At 43.0% G+C, this 26,379-nt stretch overlaps 1 protein-coding gene across 2 annotated transcripts in view; it reads right to left on the bottom strand.

Annotated features, from left to right (window-relative positions):
* Positions 1 to 26,379, bottom strand: part of PAXIP1 (PAX interacting protein 1) — a 92,377-nt gene that overhangs the window by 42,682 nt on the left and 23,316 nt on the right. Inside the window, exons 6-8 of one of the 2 annotated variants that reach the window (XM_077808383.1) lie at positions 7,624 to 8,259; positions 2,261 to 2,996; positions 1,411 to 1,505 (exon numbers count right to left, since the gene is read on the bottom strand). In XM_077808383.1, coding sequence (XP_077664509.1) covers positions 1,411 to 1,505; positions 2,261 to 2,996; positions 7,624 to 8,259 — 1,467 coding nt within the window. The remainder of the gene's footprint in view (positions 1 to 1,410; positions 1,506 to 2,260; positions 2,997 to 7,623; positions 8,260 to 26,379) is intronic. The other variant, XM_077808384.1, reaches the window with a different exon arrangement.

The following is a 26,379-nucleotide window of genomic DNA, read 5'->3' as shown; positions in this document are numbered from 1 at the left end:
CCCGGTCTTCTTTTGCTGGGGAGGCGGATTAGCGCTGGTCTATCGACGGCGCCAGTGGGGAGCTCTGCACCGACACTGTGGTGCTCGGGGCAGAGTCGGACCTCGACTGCTCTGGTGCCAGAGTCAGAGCCAACTCCATTAGGAGCACTTTGAGATGGATGTCTCTCTTCTTCTTAGTCGGAGGTTTGAAGGACTTGCAGATACAGAACTTGTCACTGATACGCGACTTGCTGAGACACCTTAAATAACTATTATGCAGATCACTGATGGGCACTGGTTTCTTGCAGCGATTGCAGGGCTTAAGCCTGGGGACCAAACCTAGACTAATTCTCATTCAGGACTAACCAAGTAAATCACTCTAACACTAACACAGTATGGGAAACTTAACTATGTACAACTATATTACAAGAAAAGTTTGAAACACTGAACGAAGTGAAAAAAGCTAGCCGAAGCAGCAGACGTTACAGAACCATCATTGGTGACAAGAAGGAACTAAGGGTAGGGGGAGCTGGCGGCGTCCCTTATTCCGCAGCATGTGCACACCACTCCAGAGGCTGCCGGAGCTGGTCCCCTACGGAAACCACGGAGGGAAAAACTTCTGACACCGGTGCATGTGGCGAGCACACATACCTAATATGGAATGGATATGAGCAAGCACTTGAAGAAGAACTATTAGCATTTGAATGAAAGGGAAGAAACGGACTAGAGTTTACACTTTTTCGCTGAACGACAAAAGATGCATTCTCATCTTTAGAAGTATTAGAAAAACAAATATGTAATAACTATTAGTACTCTTTAGAAAACTGAGCAGGGCTTAGCTATAAAATTAGCTTACAAAATAATGCATTCAGCCTGGATAGTAAACACCAAGTCCATACAGAACATTCACTGTTAACTGTATTTTATTATGCAAAATTTGATGTGGATGATCTTGGTAACTTTGTCTACAACCTGTCCAGCAGAAGCTCCGAGAAGATCAGCCTCCTCTCAATTAGAAAAGAACAGGGTTAGGTTTTGCCAATATTTATTCATCAGCAAAGGTGAAAATACATTACTCTCCCATCTCATTTACCTCCACCAGATGTGTGTTTCACAGCCTACTTAGGCCCATTTAATAGCTGAAGTTATTATGTGTGCACAACTTGCCAGAAAATGCTAAATCGTGCTGCCAATAGCAGCGTTAACTGAGCCACATTGCATATCTGGCATTTTCTATTCCTGTTTTGTCTGGTTAACTCTGTAGTTTAATATTACTGTTGATGTCAAATTATATAACAAAACATCTGGAATGTGTAACACAAAGTCTGTAGTGTTTTAATACCACAATACTTGCAATCTTTGCATTATAATGATTTTACTTATCAATCATATTACATTAATTTGGTTCTTCTGAATACGGTGGAATCTTACCCGTTTCCAGGTTGCTAACAGCTGTTTGTCGGACATCTGTTCTGGATAATCAGCAATTGCAAAAACACAGCCCAACAGGAAATATTCTTCTGGAACTAGAACAGTTTGCAGATGAAAGAATAGCAAATTGTAAACTAAAGCAGTTTGGAGGCTATCATTTCAGACCACATTTGTTATATTAAAATTTCCCACTATCAGCTATGGAATAAATGAAATTTGAACGTTCGTTCTTTCTTTTTAAAGAATTTAATGCTCAAAGGTTCTAGAACTGGACACCCCAGACACTGAAGTCCTGCTTATCAACAATTCAGCTCAAGAAGTGTATTTTCCCCCAATGTGAAATGAAAACTACGTCAACCAAGAATTATATGCTGTTCATTTCACATAAACCACCACCAGTCAGATGGAAAAACTTTTCAGCTGATACCAAGACGGGCAGGAGCTGAAACAGAAATCTAGAAGTGAATGGTAATAGAATATCAATTTCTCTCATGAGCCATCTAGCTTCCCCAGCCTTTTGAATATTCTTCCTCAACCTCTCTCTTTTTGAAAATTTCCCTCCCTGCCTCTCAAAAAATAAAATTGTGTTCTGCTTTTATATGTACAGTACACATGGACTAACACTGTAGTCACAGAACAATATATGCATTTAGATGGTAGTGGCGAAAAAAAACAACCCCAGAAAATAAAAATATCTCAATGCGTTGACCTTTCATCGAGTACTGGATAGTCTCCAGTTATTATGTGTTTACAGTAGATTATATTTTTGATCAAGAACAAAATTTTAACCCAACAAACATTTCATACGACTGGCCATCACTTTCAGGATTATAAATCAATCATTACTAACTCTCTAGGGCTGGATCATGTCCAAACAGCTGATGCTGTTGCAGCTGTGGCTGCTGTGGTGGCTGGTGATGTTGTTGTAGTTGCTGGGCGGGCACCTGATGTTGGAGTGGCTGAGATGTTTGAGTCAAATGTTGCGGCGCTTGAGTTTGCAGTTGCTGCTGTTGATGTTGCTGATGTAATCGCTGTAAATGCTGCTGCTGCAACTGCTGTTGCTGAATTTGTTGCTGTTGCTGCTGCAGTTGTTGCTGTTGAATGTTCTGCTGCTGTATTTGCTGTAACTGCTGCTGCTGCAACTGTTGTTGCTGTAACTGATGCAACTGCTGTTGCAAGGCATGCTGCTGTTGGAATTGCAGCTGTTGCTGAGGACGGTGAAGTTGTTGCTGAGGATGTAGCTGTTGCTGTGGAAACTGTAGCTGCTGTGCAAACTGGTGTTGCTGATGGACTTGCTGTTGCTGTTGTGAAAACTGATGAGGCTGTTGCTGTGGGAAAGGTTGTTGAGGAATCTGTGGTTGTTGCTGCTGCTGCTGCTGTTGCTGCTGCAACTGCATGAGTTGTTGAGGTTGAAGGTGTAAAAGAGGGTGGTGCTGTTGCTGCTGTGTTTGATGCTGTTGTTGTAATAAATGTGTTTCTGGAGTTAATTTCACTTGGCTAAACAACACGGCGTTTGTGTGTCCCTGTTGGCTATGGTTTACTTGTTGTTCTAAACTTTTTGTAGGTGCTGAAAGGGATTGCAAGATCTAGAAAACAAAGATTAATGTTGTGACCTTTCAGATATAAAAATATAAACAACAAATTTGAAAAATATTTAGCTTTTAAAAAATGAATATAATATGCCTATGTTTTACATACCTTTCAAAGTAAACAAAATCCTTCATTTATGTATGTTATTATATCATCACTATTAGAGCATTCAAAAATGGAAAGAGCATATTTAAAGGAATAATTGCACTACAAATGGAATAGCTAAACTGTAAAGAAAACATGAAAGTGGAAATAACTCCAAAAATCTGTGCAGAAAGTCCCAACTGTCTAGGTTGTTTGGGAAGGGGAATTCAGCACAGGCCACCTTTTTCCCTCCAAAAATCTTTTTGTGGGCATCCCAAAATGGATCATGCTGTAACAGCACAAACGCTAGCAGTCGCAATGCAGTCAAAGGAAGTTGTGATGTTATGAAACTATTTATTCTGATATGGCCTTTACAAAAAAGTTTAAAAGCCGCTAAAATATGAGGGGGATTTCTTTTTAGTCTGTCTATATTAATGGCAACAGTCATATACTTCTGGGGCTTAATTTTCATTTTGTACTTTGCAGTTCACAATTAAGAAAGATTGCCTCACACTTAACAGAAGCTCTGATACCATATATATTTAATTTTGTTAAAAAAGGTACTCCATAACAGAAAAACTATGCAAACTGTCAATAATACCAAAATGTGTACTAAAACAGCAGATACTTTTCTAACATTAATAAATAATCAACTTCAAAAAGCCACAGAAAGATACAGTAGTCTCCATGAACTACTAATCTACAAATTTCATAAAAGTCTTTCAAAACACGAAATATTCATGAAGAGGAATCTAGAAGTTATACTGAAACAATCAAAACTGGTTTATTGGACTACTTCACTACACAAAATCTGAATTTACTGATGAAAAAAGACTAAAATAAATCGTATTTAAAGATGGCAAATTAAGATGATAAACTATCCTGTTCCCCCGGCTTTCTTGTTTAGTTCTTTAGCATCTGAAAAAATCCGATATTGTGTCCAAAAAAAAAAAAAGAAGGGAAGGTCAGGAAGCCCACTTTCATTTTTGTTTAATACATTTTCACTTTTGGCGCTTCTGTGACTTCAGTCTTCCCGTACAATAGTAGACAGAAATGCCTTCTGTGCTCGCGCCAGCCATCTTACTCAATGCAGCACAGTTTATGAGGGCCAGCAACCATCACAGTACCCACAAGCCAAAAGCAAACATCCCTTGTTAAAAGAGATGCCACTACTCAGGGCTGTTACTTCATTTGGTGTCAGGACTGATCAGCAGGCAGTGCAGAGCTGCCCATAAGAGACAGTTATGTGGGCCTATCACTTCAAGATTCTGAACATATCAACAGATAATGAATTAAATTAATGAATTTTGTCCTCCCAAATTCCCTGTTAGATACAAAAATACAACTACCCCAGAAAAGATACAATTACCCCATTTTACGGATGGGAAACTGAAACATAGAGGAATTAAATAATTGTCTCACGGATGCATGGGAAGCTTGTGCCAGAACCAAGCACTGAACCTAAATCTCCCGAGCCCTAGTTTTGTATCTTAAGCACAGAACCATCCTTCTTTCTAGAAGCAAATCCTTTTGAGATGACCTCCCGCACAAAGTCTTTACTACAGTAAATTTTATTAGAAACGTCTTTTAAAAAAATCTCTGAGATTGTACAGGATGCAGCGGGAAGAGGGAAAACAAGAATTCTAGTGGAAGGGAAATTAAAAGCACAGCCAGCATTAGATTTTCTGTTTCAAATCAAACAGAAAAACACAGAAAATCTTAAAGGTCTGATCCTCCTGTCTTACACAAGATCCCCATTAATATCAATGGCAGTTTTTGCATAAGGGCTGCATAACTGGTCCCAGTTGTGAAACACATATCAGCAACATCAGTTAAAATCTGACATAGACAGACTCATAGGTTAAAATGAAAGCTTAAGTGAAATTCGCATTAGTTATATTTGGTTGTTCTACTGCTACAAAAGAGGGAAAAAACATCTATTTTAAAAAGTTGCTTAGTGTCTTCAAAGGCCAAATTATTAAAAAGACCTGCTTGTACATGCTTTGTTGTGTATGCATGTGCAATTGAAAGCCAGATACCGGCACAAGCAGAAAGCCAAGGAGACACCTAGTGATCTACACACACGTGTCTCATTTACTCAAGCAATCAACAGTTAAGTATGCACAAAAACTTAGGACTGCAACCTTGTGTGTGCATCTCATGCCTCTTCAAATATTATATATAGGTCTAATTTACCTTTGCAAATAAAAATAATTGAGAATTTAGCACGTCATTCCATTTTGTCTATAGTGCGTAGGCAATGTTATGTGGTATGCACTGCTCTGCCCACCAATGGAAAGGCTGTCAGACATCGTAGGCCCCTTCTGAGTCCATCTTAAAAGGAGAAGATGGGGCTAGGACAGCGGTCCTCAATTGGGGTACCTGTACACCTGGGGGTACGCAGAGGTCTTCCAGGGGGTATATCAACTCATCTAAATCAGTGTTTCTCAACCTGGGGGGGCTGCGACCCCCCCCAAGAGTTGCGGGACAGGTTTAAACAGGTGGCAAGTGCAGGGCTGGCATTAGGGCATGGCAAGCAGGGCAACTGCCTGCAGCCCCACACCACAGGGGGCCCCACGAAGCTAAGTTACATGCTTCAGCCCAAGACTGCAGGGCTCGGACTTCAGCCCCACACAGCGGGGCTTGGGCTTCAGGGGTACGGTAGTTTGGGAAGACTGAGAACCACTGGGGTAGGATTTATTATACATTAAAAATATTACATTTGTTCCTCAATCCCTTCTCATTTGTTTCTCTTATCCACCTGTTATATCTTTTAAACTGCAAGCTCCTTGGGGCAGCGACTGTTATGTGGTCTATGTTTGTGTAGCAGTTTGCAACAATGGATCCTGACCTTACGGAGGCCTCTAGAGGCTATAATATAAACATTACGTAATAATAAGCACACACAGAGAGGATAGCTTTGGAAGGATCCTAGTATGCAAGGAGATCTGTATATTGATTCCCACCTCATCCAAGCACAGAATCCAAAAGGTCCCATAGTCTGCAGGACACACAGCAAACAAAGGTTATATTTCAAGATGTGGGGCAAAACTCTCAGAAGTGCCTAAGTGACCTATGAGCCCTAGTCCCATTTTCTAAATTGACTTAGGCACACGGGAGCTTTCAATGTGATTTAGGTTCCTGAGTGACTCAGTCATTTCTGAATATGGGATGTGCCTTCGTATGTCACTTGGGGTCTGTCTACCCTGCAATGCAAGCCCAGGGTTCAAACTCGGGTTCAAGGCAAAGCACCCATCTGTCCACACATAAATTGTGCTAACCCAAAGGTGAGACCCAGGGTCCCAGGACCCCATTGGAGTGGGAGAGTTCGAGCCTGAGTCAAACTGGGATCCAGGGTTCAAGCCGTATCACTTTGTAGTTTAGATGCAGCTCCACCGGACTTGTACTCTGGAAGACTACCAAAAGTATCCCATGATCCCATGGGCTGACTTTCTTTGTGCTCTAGATAGTCAAGTTTGATGGACAGTCAAGTTTTCCCACACTGCACCATGAGAAAAGGGCTAGAGCGGCCACATTTTGGGAGGGCACTATGAAGTCTGGGATATGGATGATTGGACTCACTCCTGTATAATGCAGTGTAGCCTCTAGAGCCCCTAGTTTTGGAACCAGTTACAAATAAGCGTAGATGCTCAGGCCCTAGGTTAACAAACCCAGGTCTGCTTACTTGAGTTCCACTAACCCTGGACTTACACTGACGTGTAGACATACCCTTAGGCACTTTTGAAAGTTTTACCCTGGTCCAATTGTTGCATATTCAAGTACAATTATCTGAATAAAATTCAGTCTATAAGAGTCAAATAAATTCACCAGCACCTTGCCTTTCCCCACTTCCATCCTTTCAACATGCATTCACTGAAATCTAGTAGTGTGTTTATTTCAATGCATAATCACTCATTTCATATTCTTTTCTAGAAGAACTAGATTTAACCATAGCTATTTTACACCAAAACTATGTGGATTGCACTGGAGATAGAACTTCTAAATTAGGACTTTTGCAACTGTACCTTGACTGTACTGCATCGCAATTTAACATTACTCAGTAGTACTAAACACTGAAAATGCACAATATGAATCAAACTGCACCTCTTTGAGAGAGCCATCAACTTTAAAAATTTTCTGAGTATAGTACATGGCAATTTATTGCACTGAATAAAAGTACTGAAGGACACAAAGTTTGGTTTAATAAACAGGGTAACTAGCTTGAAGACTGTGAATCACTTTGTGCTCCTGCCAACAGTGAAAGTGCCTAATATGAATCTTGGTATCAAATGCTGGAGTTAAATCCTGATTTTTGTAATATCATTATATTCCACCAGTCCACAAATTTTTTCCTTTTGTAACGCTAAAATACTAATGAATAGGTTTACTACTGGGGCAAAGTTTAATCTAGCTGTATGTAATCTCTATGTAACCTGGGAATATTTTACCCCCCTTATCATATTTTGAGGATTTTGAAAGGAAACAAAGTTCTTTAAAATGTTAGCCCAATATTTTTTAAATTAAAAATCCAACACTTACATGTGCTACATTTGATGGTCTATTAATCTGCTGAATATCAGCACTATTAGTAATGTTTCTTAATGTCCGCACTGCTGGACTCCACGTAGTCATCATTTCTGGTCGTTCAGAGCCTTGGGTACCTTGAACGGAAGCCATAATATTACCTCTGATTTCCGGAGGCAAAATATTGCCTGGTACTGGTGGGACATTGGCACATAAATTAATTAACCCAGAATCCTTGCCTTGAGGCAACCTGCGCTTGGCTGCAGCTGTCTGTGGGACTTCAGCTGGTGTCCAGTTCAAATTCCTTTCTTGCTTTTCAGGAGAGGAATCTGAGGAATCATCAAACATCAATTCCCCTTTTGTTTTATCAGCACTAATAGATTTTGGTGAAAATGCCTGGTCACCCAAAGGGGATCCTTCTCGAGATGATGCTGGGCTTGATAATTTTTCATCAGTACTAGCTTCATTTTGAGAATCTTGTTCTTCATTTTCTGCGTCTTCCTCTTCCTCCTCCTCTTCCTCCTCATATATAATTAGACGTGGATGATAGGATATCTCTTCTTTTTTAGCTTTATCAGATATAGAATCTAGTACCCAATCAGGTGTCACAATTTTAATGCTCTCTCGTTTACAAGCGCATTCATATTTTTCCTGTGGACGAGGCATAAGAAAAGACTATAAATAGAATGTATTAGGTATCCCCTCCCACACATAACTAGACAAGATTTAATTAATTCTAGTGATATGAATAAATATTAGCTCTGAATATGATTTCATATACACTTAGCCGACACCATCACTATCCACTTTTATCTTGGTGTCACAGTGTACATGACTACACTGGAATCCGTAAAACAGCAACAACTGAACATTTACAAATTACACTTTAACAAAACCCAAACTAAGAACCAAGAAAGAAGTGATGAGACATATTAAGTCAAGTAAGGCAACTGCTTTCAAACAACCAACTCTTACCCTTTCAGTTGAAATCTATTAAAACTCATGTAATTATTCATTCACTTATGGATGCACTTTAACAACTGCCATGTCATTAGTTTGTTATGCCACTAGCTTTAAAAATATGGTCAATAACCGTGACAGTGACATTTTTAAATAAAAGACCACTCTTGCTGAGAAGTGGTGCTGAATGGTTCTCATCCTGAGTAAAAGGATCCAAACTATTGAGAAGATATATCAATCTGTTGGATGATAACATCCAGTAACCTCTCTTACCATAGTGTGGCCTGCGTTACACTAAAATATTAGGTCGACCAAGCTATGTCACTGAGCGGTGTGAAAAATCCACATCCTGAGTGGAGTACTTAAGTCAACCTAACCCTGGTGTAGACAGAGCTAGGTCAATGGAAGAATTCTTCCATCTACCTAGCTACTGCCTGTTGGGGAGATGGACTACCTATGCCGATGGGAGAACTCTTCCCTTTGACGTAGACAGTGTAGACACTAAAGTCTTACAGCAGCACAGCTACAGTTGTGCCATTGTAGTGTTTCAAGTGTAGACAGGCCCTAAAACTCAACAGTCACTGGTGGCATATATTAGTCATCAGATTTTAATATTAACTTAAAATAAAAAAGACAGTAAATTAGAACTTCATATGACCACACATAATAAAAGTGTGTAACAAATTACAATATAATTTCTTCAGACAAGGGACTTGCATTAAGAACTGATTCAAAACCATATTTTAAAAACGAGCACCATTTTTATTTTTCAAAGTCCAAGCATAATCTGAACAATTTTTTAAACAGTTCCATTCTTGACCAATCATAACTTGGCAAAAGACATTTTTCAAACTTAAAATATTTAGCCTCTGGATTGAAAGAAAGCATAAGAATTTTCAACTGCCAAAGGTAAATGTTTTAAAAAAAGTTATAGGTAACTGCAGGTTCAGAGGACAAGTGCCTTCTCAAGCTTAATCGGAGCACTGCAATAATATAAAACAGCTCCTTAATTAGCTACTCCTGTCTGCTATTAAACACATATTTCTCCTCTCTTGGAGTGGAGAATTTCTTTTGTTGTTCACAGTTCGATTTCTCTGTATCTAGTGAACGTTTAGGCTCTTCCAAATGGAAGAGAGAAAAACAGATCAAAACCGAAGTTGTCACAAGCACATTATGTTTTCCACAATGTTTTATAAAGCTGTACAGTGCAAAATCTGGAAACTAGTTTAATAAGTTTAATTTATAATGCATCAAGACCAAATATAACTGAAATAAATGTAATTTGAACCTAGTTCTCCACAAGATAAGTGAAACCAACACTGATCAGACTGTACCTATTGATGTTTTAAAGTATTAACATCAGTATCACCATAAGAAAACGTTGAAGAAAACCAAAATCTGGCATGTCTGTGAGTTGGAAATACTAATTACTCAATGTTCACTTTATTATTAATGGAAAAGTCCAATATATGAATCATAAGTGTGTTCATGCAAACTAAACTGTGAACTTAAACATTACATTTTAAATAAGACAGGTAAACGAATCACCAATATCCAACAAGGGTTGTTAGGCTTTAAAAGCAATCCAGCACTGATATAATTGCTCTGTGTGTGCGTGCGCATGCATATAAAAAAAGAAAATCTAGCACTGTCGTCACATTCTAGATATTTTCAAAAGGGACCTACATGAAGTTAGGCATTCAACTAGTGGGAGTTTGGTCCCTAGCATTCTTATACTCCTTTGAAAAACTCAGGCTAAAAGTATATTTTGCATTTCTTTTCTCCATTCTTTGGTGGTCTTGTATATTCAGACTGTATCTCTTCAAGGCAGGGGCTCTCTATTTCTATGTATTTTTAAAGAACCTGGTACATTCAAATTATGATCCTGATTGGGACCTTTGGATGCTACCGAAATAAAATAAAAATAACTATATTAAAAATCCTAAACATAATCTGAAAGACTTTTTTTTAAAATCAACTAATTGTGAGGTTAATATGCTAACTGTCCCAACCACTAGAAGTAAGAGAGCCACTCAACACTGATTTCAAACAAATGTTTTCCTCACTTATTAGATCACAGATTGCTGTCTCCCATGCCAAATGATACCTGTACCATGAGACTGTTGACATCAGAGCCACAAAGGAACCTTAGTGGATCTTATAGCTAGCCTAAGAGGATCGAGTCTTCTTCTCATATGACATGTTGCAGCTTTTCATTTCATTATTTTAAATCCCCAAAGCTGTAAACTGTTAAATTTTTTACAATTTTTGTGTGTGTGCGTGCAAAACCTGACCTTCTACAGGCTGGCTCCATGCTCCAGCACAGTGCTGTAGAAGTTGTGACATCACCAACATAAGCAATGCTGGGGCATCACTTGAAAAAAGGGGCCAACGATCTATTATTTTGTGGGACCTGAAAACAAAGTCAAATTCAAAAATCAGTTATGTGCTGCAGGCTCTCTTCAACCTCCTACGTGGGGCTTTTAACACACACACTCCTACATTAAGTTGTTGCTTTTAAGAGTATTGTATTTAAAACAAAGTGCAATTTGGTTTGGTGAGCCTCAGTATTTTAAAGGCATTGTACAAAATAGATTTAAGATTCACATTAGAACTATATTGATGTGACCATATCTGCGAGTGGAGCTGCTACGCAAAAACAAACTAGCAAGTATTTTAAGAACACAGTGAACCTATAAAATAACTAAGCCCACACTGCTAAAAGACCAAATGTGTAATAAAAGCCTTTGGACAAATCCATGAGGCTCTAAACTACACCACACTTCCTACCATAGAATTAAGCAACAGACATCCTATCGTCTGTGGCCAATAAAACTGTTCAAATCAGCAGGACAGTCACACTTGTGCAGGAAGTTGCCGTATTCAGATTTAATGCTACTATTAGTTAGTCTGCTTTATTTTCTGGGGTGTGCAGACTGTCAAGATTATACTTAACAGTCTTTCTAAAACAAAGATGGGCTGCAATGGAGACACTTTGACCTGTTCCATGGGAGGCTTAAGCAACAGCAGACTAAATAAAGGAATTAGGGCACCTCTCTTCCTTTGTGATCATTCTCACTTCAGACTCAAAGTACAAAAAACAAATTGGACACAGAGTACATGATTTTCATTCCAAACCTCATGGAATCTCACGGTGCAAATAACTTCAGGAGAAATTTAAGTCATTCAGATATTCAAGCACTTAATTTGTACCTCAACTAACAGTGGCCACAAAATTACAACCCCAAAATGGATGCCACTTTTTGAAAATCTAGCACCGAATATTCATTCCATGGTTCCGATTTTGCTGAATTAGTCGTGAGGACTAAAGAACATAAGATCCTGGGTATCTGAAGGATCCCTAAAAGGGGTACATAGATGAAAGTAAAGGGGAGAGAGAGAGAGAGAGAGAGAGAGAGACACACACACACACACACACACACACTCCTCAAAATGAAATCTAGACAGTGCAACCAAGGGAAGTAATGGTAACATCCTATTGCTTAAAGCACTTAAATTACATTTTACAATACGCTAGTAAGTGTGCTACTATATTATCCTCAGCCTCTCAGATCTCCCCTTCCACCAGCAGAAGCCAGAACAGCTCTATCTGGGGGATAGGTCATTTTCAAGTGTACCAGATTTTGCTAGTCATTAGAACATAAGAATGTAAGACTGGCCATACTGGGTCGGACCAAAGGACCATCTAGCCCAGTATCCTGTCTTCTGACAGTGACTAATGCCAGGTGCTTCAGAGGGAATGAACAGAATAGGGAATCATCAAGTGATCAGTCCACTGTTGCCCATTCCCAGCTTCTGGCAAACGGAGGCTGGGGACACCATCGCTGCCCATTCCGGCTAATGGCCATAGTTCCACACCTCAGCAGAATTAGCCTGCCTCTGCCACAGCATGTTTGCCGACTGGCAGAGACACACAGGCTTTAGACGAGAGAAAAGTGCATCAGGCAGGAAGCCAGGACCACAAATTCAAAACTCACCTCTTCTACTCATTATTGTTTACATTTCTCTCTATTAGGCCTGTACTCCTACCTCAGTATCAGCCCTCCCCAACAACACTGATTTTACAAATAAGTTAACTGTGGAAATGTAGAAGGTCACTTCAGACAGAGCTCAGAACAGGACTTTAACAGAGCAAACAAGTCTCAGTCATACTGCCTTACAAACCCCATGTGCCAAATCTGAGGATAACTCAAGAATTAGAGGTCTGTGCTAGGGATCTGAAGGTCCAGAGTTCAAATCCAGTTTACAGTCCATACGAAGAGTCCTTACGACTGCAAATGATGGCATCTGATTTTTCCAGCTCTCATTTTTAAACACAGTTTATTTAATTCACACAGTGAGAAAGCTTCCTTTAAAACTGAATTTATAGTTAAAAATCCATTATAATCTATAATGGTACAATGCATAACAAAATACAGGCGCCTCATGTTTAACAGTCTGTTACACATTTCTATTGCTTGTATTGCACACTGGTAGATTGGATGGTTGAGAGTCACGGTCCCGGTTCACCACGGTCCCGGTTCACCACACTCCACTCCTACCCAAATCTATAAGGGAGCCATTGTTAAAATATTAGCTCAGCAGCTTCGCCTCTTACATTGCTCATGTTGGGGCACAGCACCAGCAGGAGACATTCTGGATTGGCCTAAAAGCTATAGCTCCTTTTCCTCTACCAGCAACAACAGCCTTTCACACCCACGCCAACTTCCTGACATCAGACTTTTACAAACAGATCTATGGTCACTTTACAGATGAACAGCTCTCTGTTCCTAATTGTGCACATTACTCGTCTACATAACCATGCATTGTTGTTTCTATTATCCCTGCCTCACCCCAATTCCCACAAGCCTGCTGCCTCTTACCTTTAATGAATTAGTTTGTACACATTTTGGGGTAACGTCTTTTATAGCTCCCTGCACAACTAGGGCCTCTGGGTGCTACTGTAACACAATTAGCATCCCAACCTACCCTAGTCCAAGTTATTCTACTCCTGAAGCAAACCTCAACCTCCCTGCCCACCATGTTTCTCTCCATCATGCTCTCCCTATTTCCATTCTATTTACTCTCTTTCATAATAGAAGAGGATGTTCAATTAAATTGAATGACTTATTTAAAACGGATAAGAGAACAATCTGTGGGCCTCACCCCCACAAGATATCAGAGGCCAAGCATTCAATAGGATTCAAAAAAGGATTGTACAGATAATAAGGATACTACATTTACATTAATAGAATTAAATACCAGAAAGGATATAAACCCTCATGCCCAGGACCTAAGGAAGATACTGCTTGTATAAATCAGTTAACCCATAACTGCTCACTATGGAGTTTCTTACCCCTTCCTCTGAAGTATCTTGTTCTGGCCATTGTCACAAATCAGATGCTGGTCTAGATAGACTACTAGTCTGATACAGTATGGCAATTCCTACAATCCTATTTCCTCCATCAACTTCTCTTTCCATCCCTTTGGTCTCCTTCTCCCTGTCCCAACTTTCTACTTCTCCCTTGATCTTACTTCCTTTCCTTTCTTACTTCCTTTCATCCCCCCTCTCCCCACTCACTGCCACCTCATTTTAAACATCCCTCCACCACCACATAGAGACAGGAAGACCTCTACAAACCCAAAATAAAGGTAAACGTGGAACCCGCAAAAGCAAACTCATGTTACATTTGTAAGCCTTAGCCCCATGACCCCTACCTGCCACCTTTTTGTTTGTCTCCCTTTGTTATGTTATCTTTACATGGAAAGGCACAGAAATGACTTTTTGTGTGTTTCCGTGGAGCGCCTGACAGAGTTCTGGGCATTATGTATAAAAGGTATGACAAAGTTCCTCCTCTGCCCTGGTGGGTCCTGCGCTTATTGGCGGATTTTCTCACCTCAGAGGTTCACGGCAGCTCTCAGTTTGGCCACTTTCGTGGCTCAAATCTGCCGTTCACTCAGTTAGCCTCATCACTGGCCAGCATGGGGAAAGGAAGAACAACAATCCCTGCAGTCTCTGCTGATCCACCTAGTGGATCGGGGAACAGGCCAGAGACCTTCCCCCCTGGTGGAACCCACAGTCCAGGTCAACTCCTCTGATATCAAGTACGGAGTTGGGGGGATGGAGGGAACCCGGGCCCGTCCTCTACTCTAGGTTCCAGCCCAGGGCCCTGTGGATTGCAGCTGTCTACAGTGGCTCCAGTAACAGCTACGTGACAGCTACAACTCCCTGGGCTACTTCCCCATGGCCTCCTCCCAACACCTTCTTCATTCTCACCACAGGACCTTCCTCCTGATGTCTGATAATACTTGTACTCTTCAGTCCTCCAACAGTAGGTGTTCTCACTCTCAGCTCCTCGCACCTCTTGCTCCCAGCGCCCTACATGCACAGCACAAACTGAAGTAAGCTTCTTTTTAAACCCAGGTGCCCCGATTAGCTTGCCTTAATTGATTCTAGCAGCTTCTTGATTGGCTGCAGGTGTTCTAATCAGCCTGTCTGTCTTAATTGTCTCCGGAAGGTTCCTGATTGTTCTAGAACCTTCCCTGTTAGCTTACCCTTAGGAAAAGGGACCTACTTAACCTGGGGCTAATACATCTGCCTTCTATTACTTTCCTGTAGCCATCTGGCCCGACTCTGTCACATATCCCCCCACTCTGCTCAACACTACAGGGTTGGGCAACTTGGGACGACAGGCAGTGTACTCAAGACAAGCCATCTGCATTGCCATAGTGGCTTCCAGCCCGATGTTGTATGGTGAATTGGAAAGGTTGTAGGGACTGGAACCATCTGGTCACCCTTGTGTTCTTCTCTTTATTTCGCTGCATCCACTAGAGGGGTGCATGGTCGGTCACAAGGGTAAACCGTCGTCCCAGAAGGTAATAACGTAGTTTTTCCATGGCCCATTTCACAGCTAGGCACTCTCTTTCAACCACGGCATACTTCTGCTCTCTCGGGAGGAGTTTCCTGCTGAGGTAGAGGATTGGGTGTTCTTCATCTCTGACCATCTGCGATAGGACAGCTCCCACTCCTACTTCAGATGCATCTGTTTGTAAAATGAATTCTTTGTGGAAGCCTGGGGCTATAAGCATGGGGTTACTGCAGAGGGCTGTCCCTAGATCCATGAATGCTTTTTCTGCGACATCTGTCCACTTCACCATGTCTGGACCCCGGTCTTTTATCAGGCTTTTATCAGGTCAAGGGACTCACCCTGGTAGCAAAATGGGGAACAAATTGTCGGTAGTACCCCACCACACCCAGGAATGCCCGGACTTGCTTTTCTGATTCGGCCGGGGCCAATTTTGGATAGCCTCTAGTTTGTTTAGTTGGAGCTTGACCATGCCCTTTCCTACAATATAGCCAAGGTATTTAGCCTTGGCTAGCCCTATAGCACACTTGGCTGCGTTGGCTGTGAGGCCAGTCCGTTTTAGCGTGTCCAGAACCGCTTCCACCTTTCCTAAGTGGGCTTCCCAGTCGGGGGTGTGAATAATCACATCATGCAGGTATGCCACTGCATAACTGGTATGGGGCCATAGGAGCTTGTCCATAAGATGCTGGAAGGTGGCAGGTGCCCCATGCAGTCTAAAAGGAAGAACAATAAATATATTGAAACAGACCCTCTGGTGTAGAGAATGCCGTCTCTTCTTTCGCATCTTTGGCAAGGGGAATCTGCCACTATCCCTTTGTTAAATCAAGGGTGGTCAAAAATTGGGCATTGCCCAGGCAGTCAACTAACACATCGATACGGGGTATGCATCAAATTTGGATATCTCATTCAGCCAGCAAAAGTGATTACAAAACCTAGTGGTGCCATCGGGCTTGGGTACCAACACAATCGGGCTTGACCACTGACTGCGGGACTCTTCAATGACTCCCAGCTCCAACATCCTTTTTACCTTTGCCTTGATCTCCTCCCTTTTTGCCGCTGGGACCCGATAGGGCCTTAAAGTTACTTTTGCCCCAGGGTCTGTGATAATGTGGTGATATGCTTTAATGGTCCGACCTGGTTTGGTTGAAAACATGTCCTGGTATCGGCTGATCATCTCAGTTACCTCCTTCTTCTGGTTTGGTGTCAGATCAGGGGATATCCAGATCTGCTCCTGCATGTTATTTCCCTGGAGCGGGGTCTCTTGGGCCACTACACACGCCTCTCGTTGGTGCCAACGCTTTAAGAGGTTAATGTGATAAATTTGTTCTTGTTTCCGGCATCCTGGCTGCCGCACCTTGTAGGTTACTTCCCCCACAGGTTCAACCAACTCATAGGGCCCCTGTCATTGGGACAAAAGCTTGCTTTCTGTCGTGGGTACCAACACCATCACCCGATTCCCTGGTTGGAACTGTCGGACTTTTGCCTGGTGATTGTAATGGGTTCGCTGGGCCTCCTGCGCCTTTTCCAAATGTTCCCGTACAATAGGGGTGACCCGGGCTATCCGTTCTCGCATCTGCAACACATGGTCAGTTATATTTCTCCCCTCATCAGGTTCCTCTTCCCAGATTTCTTTTGCAATATCTAGTATGCCACAGGGGTGGCGTCAGTGTAATAATTCAAAGGGGGAAAATCCAGTTGAAGCCTGCGGTACCTCCCAGATTGCAAACATAAGGTAGGGTAGTAGGGTGTCCCAATCCTTCCCGTCCCAACTTACCACTCTCCTTACCATTGCCTTGAAGGTTTGGATAAACCTTTCTACCAGCCCATCAGTCTGCAGATCATAGACTGAAGTTCTCAGAGTATGTATATGGAGCAGCATACTGAGATCCTTCATTAGCTTCAACATAAATGGGGTACCTTAGTCTGTTAATATTTCCTTTGGTAGCCCCACTTGGGCAAAGATCCCCACCAACTCTTTAGCTATCGTTTTAGAGGCCGTGTTCCGCAAGGGGACGGCTTCTGGGTAGCGAGTAGCATAATCCAGAATGACAAGTATATATTGGTGGCCCCGAGCTGTCTTCTCCAGGGTCCCACTAGGTCCATGGCTATTCGCTCGAAGGGGACCTCTATGATGGGAAGGGGTACTGAAGCTACCCTCAAGTAGGGATGGGAACAATGCAGCTGACACTCCGGGCAGGATGCACAGTACCTCCGCACTTCTTCATGTACTCCGGGCCAGAAGAATCGTTGCAGGACTCGTGCCAGGGTCTTCTCTACCCCCAAATAAAGGACTATGGGCCAGACTTAATACAGCATTCTGGTGTTTTTGAGGTACTAGGATCTGCTGTACCTTCTGCCCCTGTACTGGTGCAACCCGGTATAAGAGATTCTTCTTCATTATGAAGTAGGGTCCTGGTCCATGGGTTTTCCCTTCCATGGGGACCCCCATCTATTTCGGTCACCTCCTTCCTAATGTTGTCGTACCTTGGGTCTTCAGCCTGGTCCCGTCCAAAATTTCCTCTCCCGGGGCTAATCTGCCCGAGATCTAGGGAGCCAGTCTCTGTTGCCTCTACTGGTTCAGAGGCATTAGGGTGTGGGTCAGACTTGGGTGCTTCTCCCTCCTAGGTGGCCTCCTTTTCAGCTGCTCGGGTCTGCCTACCTACAAGAGCGACCCTCTGACTTTGGGCCAGTATTCTGGTTCCCAAGGCCTTAGCTGCCCTTCTTTCCCTTTTCGTCTTTCTACGCTGTCTGGGAGTGGAGAACAAATTTGGGGATATTTCAGAGAAGGTTGGGGGTTGACAGTCTACTGTGGATGCCTCACTACTTTCAGGGCTTCCCCGTTTCTCCAATTCCCCGACCGGGAGTAAGTCTTCAAACCCTGGGAAGTCCCTCCCTATGAGCACCGGGTATGGGAGTTTAGGGACTACACCTGCTGCTACCTCAGCAATGTTCCCCTGAATCTCGATTTTTACTGGGATGGTGGGGTAATAACCAACTGTCCCATGGACGCATGTTATCCCTGTACGCTTAGCCCACAGCAGCTGACTACGCTTCACGAGGTTCCCTGAGACAAGTGTGATAGTACTCCCCGAATCAACTAGTGCTGTGGTCTCTACCCCATTTAGCTTTACTGGTCTGGTGTACATATGTGGGGTTAGTGAGACCCCCACAAGGAGGATTAAGGTGCATGGGTCTGCCCAGTTCCCCAGGTTACACTGCATAGGCTCCTTGGCATTGGGACACTGTGCAGCTATGTGTCCCCACTCCCCGCAGGTGTAACATCTGTATGGAGCCCTAGGCATTCCCCGGTCTCTTGGTTTGGGCAGTCTAACATCACGATCCTCTTCCCCCTCAGTGCTCCGACTCTTTGTGGCTTCTGGTGGGCCTTCAGCCCTTCTCTTTTTCCCCCTGGGCTCTCCTGGTGACCCAGTCACCTGAGCTCTAGGGCTTGGTGCTGCTAGTTTAACCCGGCGTGCTTCTTCCTTAACTGGTCGGGTCAGCTCCCTCACCGTCCTTCGCCTTTCTACCAGCGTGACAACCTCTTCGTAGGTGGAAGGTTCGTTCTGGCTTACCCAGGCACGAAGGTCTGGCAGTAGTCCTCATGTACCCGTTGATCACAAGAACCTCTACTACCTTCTCTGAACTCTGTGACTCAGTTCGTAACCACTTTCGTGCGAGATGGATGAGGTCATATAATTGGGACCATGGGGTTTTGTTTTCCTGGTAGCTCCACTCATGATATCGCTGGGCCCGCACTGCGGTCGTTACCCCAGATCTGGCCAGGATTTCTGCTTTCAGCTGGGGGTAGTCTGCTGCAGCCTCTTCAGGCAAATCATAGTAGGCCTTCTGGGCCTCCCCACACAGGAATGGAGCGAGGATGCGAGACCACTGCTCTTGGGGCCAAGCCTCCCACAGGGCTGTCCTCTCAAAGGCCAGGAGGTATGCCTCTACATCATCCTCCCGTGTCATCTTCTGCAGCTAATTGCTGGCCTGCATGATCTGCGTCCCATCATGGCCGTGGGGGTTCAGCTCTGTAAGGGCCTTTACCTGGTTTACCAGTTCCTGCAACATAGCCCAGTCTTGAGCAGCCTGGTCCATCAGCAGGCGATTAGTCTCTTGCTGCAGCTGCACAGCCTCCTGTTGGACGGCTGCCTGGACACAGGTAGCCTCCTGCTGGGCAGCCGTGGCTTGCATCAGTGCCTGCACTACATCCTCCATTGTGGTGAAAAAAAAAAATCCCTCTCCCTCCCACCCCCCAACATCCTCCTTCTTCCGCTGTGCTGTGCACACCAAATCCCATTCCTGACACCAGTTGTGACAAAGTTCCTCCTCTATCTTGGTGGGTCTTGCGCTTATTGGAGGATTTGCTCGCCTTGGAGCTTCACGGCAGCCCTCAGTTTGGCCATTTTTGTGAACCCACGGTCCAGGTTGACTCCCCCTGTGTCTGACCAGGAGTTGGGAGGTTTGGAGGGAACCCAGGCCCGCCCTCTACTCCGGGTTCCAGCCCAGGGCCCTGTGGAATGCAGCTGTCTAGAGTGCCTCCTGGAACAGCTGTGCGACAGCTACAACTCCCTGGGCTACTTCCCCATGGCCTCCTCCCAACACCTTCTTTATCCTCACCATAGGACCTTCCTCCTGGTGTCCGATAATGCTTGTACTCTTCAGTCCTCCAACAGTATGCATTCTCACTCTCAGCTCCTAGTGCCTCTTGCTTCCAGCTCCTTACACGTGCACCACAAACTGAAGTCTGCTCCTTTTTAAACCCAGGAGCCCCGATTAGCCTGCCTTAATTGATTCTAGCAGCTTCTTGATTGGCTGCAGGTGTTCTAATCAGCCTGTCTTAATTGTCTCCAGAAGGTTCCTGATTGTTCTGGAACCTTCCCTGTTAGCTTACCGGGGAAAAGGGACCTACTTAACCTGGGGCTAATATATCTGCCTTCTATTACTCTCCTGTAGCCATCTGGCCTGACCCTGTCACAATATGCATCGAGCTCAAAACATAAAACATAGTGTTTATAAGCTTTTTAGGGCAGAACGTAGGGCTTAGATCCCCCAATACATAGCACATACGCAGACCACTGTGCCCGTGGAAAGCCCCAGTGAAGTCAACAGGGCTCCACATCCACATCAAAAAATCAGTTTTGTTATGATTGAGGAGAGAGGATTTGTAGGTTTAATAAAAGAAGTGTGTCTTCAGAAGGGGTGCTTAAGGAAGAGGGGAGATTAGGTCAGGAAAGGAGTTTCAAACTTCTGTACCAGAATAAGGGAGTCAAAGATATCAAACAGCTGACCTCCTCCACAGGAATAAATGCACCGTCAAAAAAGTGTGGAAAAAATACCCAAGATATTTTTCTGTGATAGAAGACCAAAAATAACGAAGAAGCCCTATAGCCCAAGGAAGGGGAAGGGGAGAGCAGCTAAATTCTCCTGTGAACAAACACAATGGCTGCTTTACTAATAGCATATCATCCTGCCAGAGCAAAAACCAAAGTCTAGGAACACTATTAGTTTTTTCTGCACCATTTGATGAAAAAGTTAATGTGGCAGGTAAGCAGATGGAAGGAAAACTGAGAAATGACTTCTGTGTACCATACAGTGGAGTCGCATCTTACGCGGGGGTTAGGTTCTAAAATCAGCACGTAAGGCGAAAATCGCATATAGTCAAAAACAGAGAGAGATGGAAGAATGAAAGAATAAAAAAGTGAGAAAGACTACTTCAATGTCGTTATGCGCAAATCGGAGTGCCTCAGGATGGCCAGAAGTTTTGTCTATGATCAGCAACACTTTAAAGTCAAGTCCTTTCTCTTCGAGGTACCGCTTGACCTCCGGAACCAATCCAGAAATAATGCTGTTGTCACCCAAGCCTTTTTATTTGATTACCAGAACACAGGCAGGAGATTTTTGTTCCTGCCTTTTAGGGCACAGGGATTTGCAGCCCTGTAGAGCAAGCCCGGCTTTATTAAATGTCCAGCCGCACTGCCACTTAACAACACAGTCACATGGTCTTTAGCTGCTTTGAAGCCAGGGGCTTGTCTTTCTGATTTTGAAGTGTAAGTGCGGTTGGGCATTTTTTTTTCCCAGAAGAGCTCAATCTCGTCAACATTAAAACTTGTTCCGGAAGATAGCCCTTTTCTTCTATGATTTTCTTTAATTGTTGGGGTAGGCTTTTGCTGCCTCTTCATTGGCAGATGCAGCTTCACCAGTAGTCTGAACGTTTCTGAGGTTGAAGCGGTTCCTAAAACTGTTAAGCCAACCTTGGCTGGCTTTGAATTCCTTCTCATCAGAAGGCTCTCCCTCTTCGGCGGGAGGTTTGAACAGTGCATAGAGGCTAAGAGCCTTTTCTCACAATGTGTTGCCATCGATAGGCACACATTTATGGTTCATGTCTTCCAGCCATAAGTTTAATGCCTTTTCAGTCTTTACTAAAGTCTTACCATGCACTTGGCTCGTCACCTTAGCAGTTACTGGAGTACTTGACGCCACAGCTTGATGAATTTCTCTCTCTCGAATCTTGATGGCACAGATGCTACGTTCGTTGCGGACATATTTACGCGCTACGGAGACCGACATACCGTCTCTCGATAAGTCCAACACAGCCAGTTTTTCCTCCAGCGTTGGAACAGATCGCTGTTTCTGAGGTTGGGCACCAGATGAAGTAGTTGGCTTGCGTTTAGGGGCCATGTTGTACAAAAAATACAAAAAATTTATAAATCGATTCCCGAGAGCTCTCCTGTCGACTCCTGTACAGTACTCCACCGCCACGAGTTATTGTTATTTTTCTTTTTTTTTTGCCGAATGCATATAGTTGAATTCACGTAAGTTAAATGCGCGTATGATGCGACTCCACTGTGTTAAGATGAATCCTCTAGCAGCAGCAGGAGTATACTGCATGTGTGGCATTAGACAGGAAGAGAAAGGGGAAAGAATTAAAGAAAAAAAGGGGATCATATGACATGCAAGGTGAAAACCCGTCCCACTTTCCACCCCCTCTCAGATTCTGACAAACATGCTCAGGTCCCCTACCACAAAACAACAAGAAAACAATTTTTTCAAAAGTAAAATTTGCTTTCAGTGCTCATATAAAGTAAGGAGGGTATCAATAAGGAAGATGAGTTTCTGAATGGGTTTAGGTCCTTATGGCTAAGCACCAGATACATACTACACAAATTTACCAGACACAGAATACTATCATTCCTCTGACTATTCAGATGATCTACTGGAGGGAGCTAATAAGATTGTGGACAAATTTTAGAAGCCTACTTTGACAGTCTGTGTCAAAGAACCTGGAGATTTTTTAATGTGAGCAAAAAGCAGGTAACCTGTAAAACTTATAACTAAAAATAATGTAGTTATATCTGAACACTGAAGAAAACATAACAATGGGACAAATTAATTTCACTCACTACTGCACCGATGATCCTCAAATGAACTGTTCAGTAAATATTTGTATTAGGCACTGAAGGAAATACTTATTTTGCTTAATCTAAAATAAACTTGTTAAACGCACCTAACATTTTTAATACAAGACAGTTTATTTGCAAGTAAATGCAAATAAACCAAATCTTCCACTCAGTTTCTGGTGCTTAGATATTACAGTGTAGATGTGATACTTCCTGGGGGTAACCAGGATTGTGAGACACTTCACTACCACCTGCCCTTAGGGTCAGAAGCCTTGTCTATGCCTGCCATGGGTCAGCTTCCTGACTCAACCAGCCACAGGCAACACAAGCTCTCCTCTAAGCCTATGCAGGCCCCTCTCTCTCTACATGTTAGAGAAGGGGTGGACAAATTACGGCCCTCCGGATGTTTTAATCTGGCCGTCGAGCTCCTGCTGAGGAGCGGGGTCAGGGGCTTGCCTTGCTCCACGCGGCTCCCAGAAGCAACAGCAGGTCCCCCCTCCGGCTCCTAAGCATAGGGGCAGCCAGGGGGCTCTACACACTGGCCCAGCCCAAGTGCCAACCCGCAACTCCCACTGGCCGGGAACCACGGCAGGGGGTCACCTGCGGACGTGGCAGTGCGCAGAGCAGCCTGGCTGCGCCTCTGTGTAGAAGCCAGAGGGGGGACATGCCACAGCTTCTGGGAGCTGCTTGAGGTAAGCGCACCCTACAGCTTACATCCCTGACCCCCTCCTGTGCCCCAATCCACTGCCCCACCCCTGATCGCCCTCCCAAGCCCTCAGTCTCAGCCCAGAGCACCCTCCTGCACCCCTAACCCCTCATCCTCAGCCCCACCCCAGAGCCCTCACCCCCTCCGGCACCCCAACCCCCAGTTTTCGTGAGCATTCATGGCCTGCCATACAATTTCTATACCCAGATGTGGCCCTCGGGCCAAAAAGTTTGCCCACCCCTGTGTTAGAGATAGGCAACTCCTGAGCCTTCCAAGCATCTCCCTGGCGTGTCTAGCCTCTGCTCAATAGGCCATTTGCAGTATTCAGGGATTCATTTCTCTCAAAGAAGCAGTATATCCCAGCTTCTCAGTTACAACTTAGATCACCACTCCACTTAACATACAGCACTCAAACAAGTTTATAAATAAATACAAGCAACAGTTTTATTTACCAAAAGAATAGAGATTCAAGTGATAGCAAGTAGAAGTACTGGAAACAAATGGTTACATATAAAAGAGTCCTAACATGCATTCTAGAACCTATAAATACTTCATGTCTTATAGAGCAGAAGTTCACTCCCAAAGCCCTTCTAGCATTTTTCATCCAGGAAGGCTGTGATCCCTTTTTCATGAGACAAGCCATACTGTCAGCTTGTCTCCTTGGTGAAGGATGCTGGGTGTTTCTTGGTACCCTTAGACCAGTGGTTCTCAACCTAGTTACTACTGTGGCCCGCAAATGCGGCCCACAATATGTTATGTGGGCTGCATCCAATACTACCCACATGGCCCTGAGGATGTCACATGGGCTGCTGCTGTGTGCTGATCAGGCCGCAAGCTGACCATGGGCTGCAAATTGAGAACCACTGCCTTAGACATATTACAATAGTCTTTGTTCTTATTCATACACAAGACATTCCCTGCTGACTGTTTTCTCTTGGGGTCTCCCTCTCTTGTGGGCTTTGCAATCATTTAATTAGCATCTGGCTCCATATGTAAATAGGCTTCCATTATAAGACACACAATATATAATGACCAGATAGACAAATAAGCGTCTGCTACTTCTTGAAAGGAACCTGTTTAAGACAAGTCACCTTTTGGTTTCCTGCCTTAACTCCAAGGCTTTGAGAACATAATTTCCAGTACAGAGAAATAACTCCTTAAATACTATACTTACATACATTTCAAAATGATCATGGCGACCAGTGGGTTACTGCGTCTTGACAGACACCTCACATGCCACCCTTAGGTGAACTTAATATGCATATATCTGACCCAGAGGATCCCTGTAAAACCCTATGCATCCCCTATGCCCTCTGGCACTAAGAGGTTCCTGGGTCACAATAGACATATCAGTCATTTCAAGGCTTCTGAATCATTCAATGTATGCTTTGGATACCAGTACTACGTACGTACTGGAACCTATTAAACTGTACTGGTTGATATAGTGTTTTAGTTTTATTTATTTATTTTGGAAGGTGGGGAAAAGGGGGGGGGAAGAGAGGGAGGAATACTAAGATTCCTGCACACAATCAATAGGAATACCTTTTCCTTCTCCCAACTCCAGGCCACAAGAGGCCCAAAGATTTCCCAGATTAATTTTATAGCTGTGAAAAAAAACAAAAATCACACTGTTGGTGGGATGGTAGTAAATTGAATCAATGTACTACATACAGACACTATGTACTTTGCAAACATTTATAAAAAAATTATTTCTCAATCAAAAATTTCCAAACTTGACAAAGGTCTACACAAGTTTAAAGTATATATTTTAGACCCCCAATTCAGCAAGCCTTCAGACACACGCTTACCGTCACAATTTTTTTAGACCATTCACATCCATAATGTCAAGCATGTGTTGAAGTACTTGCAGGATCAGTGCCTAAGTTACCAAAGAACAAAACAAAAACCAAGGAAAACCTTGCTGTATCAGGTAGCTAGAAATGTCTAAGTAGAATATTTTGTGGTTTGGTTTTTTTAAAATATTTAATTATGGTTTGAGAACAAACACACTAGGACTTTTTTTCTCCTGACATAAGTAATTATACTGGAACTGCCATAACTAGAGCATTACTAATAGGACACTATAAGACTCTGTACTGGTGTTGTCTCCATGTGCCATCTTTAGCAAATCCCTTAGCCTCTGTTATTCAGTTTCCCCATCTGTATAAAGACAATACCACTTATTTAATCTGAAGGTTAGCTGGGGTTTGTGAAGAGCTCTGAATATTAAAAATTATGTATAAATGCTCAGTATTTTTCATCAAAATATGGTGCAGTAATTAGTGGGACAAAATAACCCTTCATCTTCCTCCAAGAGGAAAATCCTTTGGGGATTTTGTTATTTAGGGTTTCCTTTTGGATTCTTCTCCCCATACACATACCCCTAAAATGTCAACAAAATGGAAGGCACTGCAAATCTTTTTTCAGTGATAGTCCAGTAATAAGATTAGAGAGTCAATATGTTGTTTTACAGTATTTCTACTCTAGCCTTGTAATTTTTCTTCAGGACATATTCTGTTTATTTCTCAATCAAAAATATTCCAGGATATTCCTTTATAAAGAACATATACTAACTAATGCACATGCTCTACTGACTAGTGATTATGAGTAACTAGGAAGGCAACTGTAAAGCCAGTTATTTATCAAATAACTATTTGATGTCTAAAGTTTGTATGCAGCTACAAATCAGATTAGAATACATAAATTGAAGCTGGGATATCTTTTGAATTAATCAAACTCAAAGCTTTAGGGAAAATAAATATGAGACAATTAGCTGCAAAGCATTAACATGATCAGTTCAGCTGTTCAAATCCAGCAAGCAATTTGAGACTCTAAAGAA

Source organism: Eretmochelys imbricata, chromosome 2, assembly GCF_965152235.1.
Source record: "Eretmochelys imbricata isolate rEreImb1 chromosome 2, rEreImb1.hap1, whole genome shotgun sequence".
NCBI lineage: Eukaryota > Metazoa > Chordata > Testudines > Cheloniidae > Eretmochelys > Eretmochelys imbricata.
The sequence above is the reverse complement of the archived record's forward strand: the minus strand, read 5'-3'. Positions and strand labels throughout refer to the sequence as shown.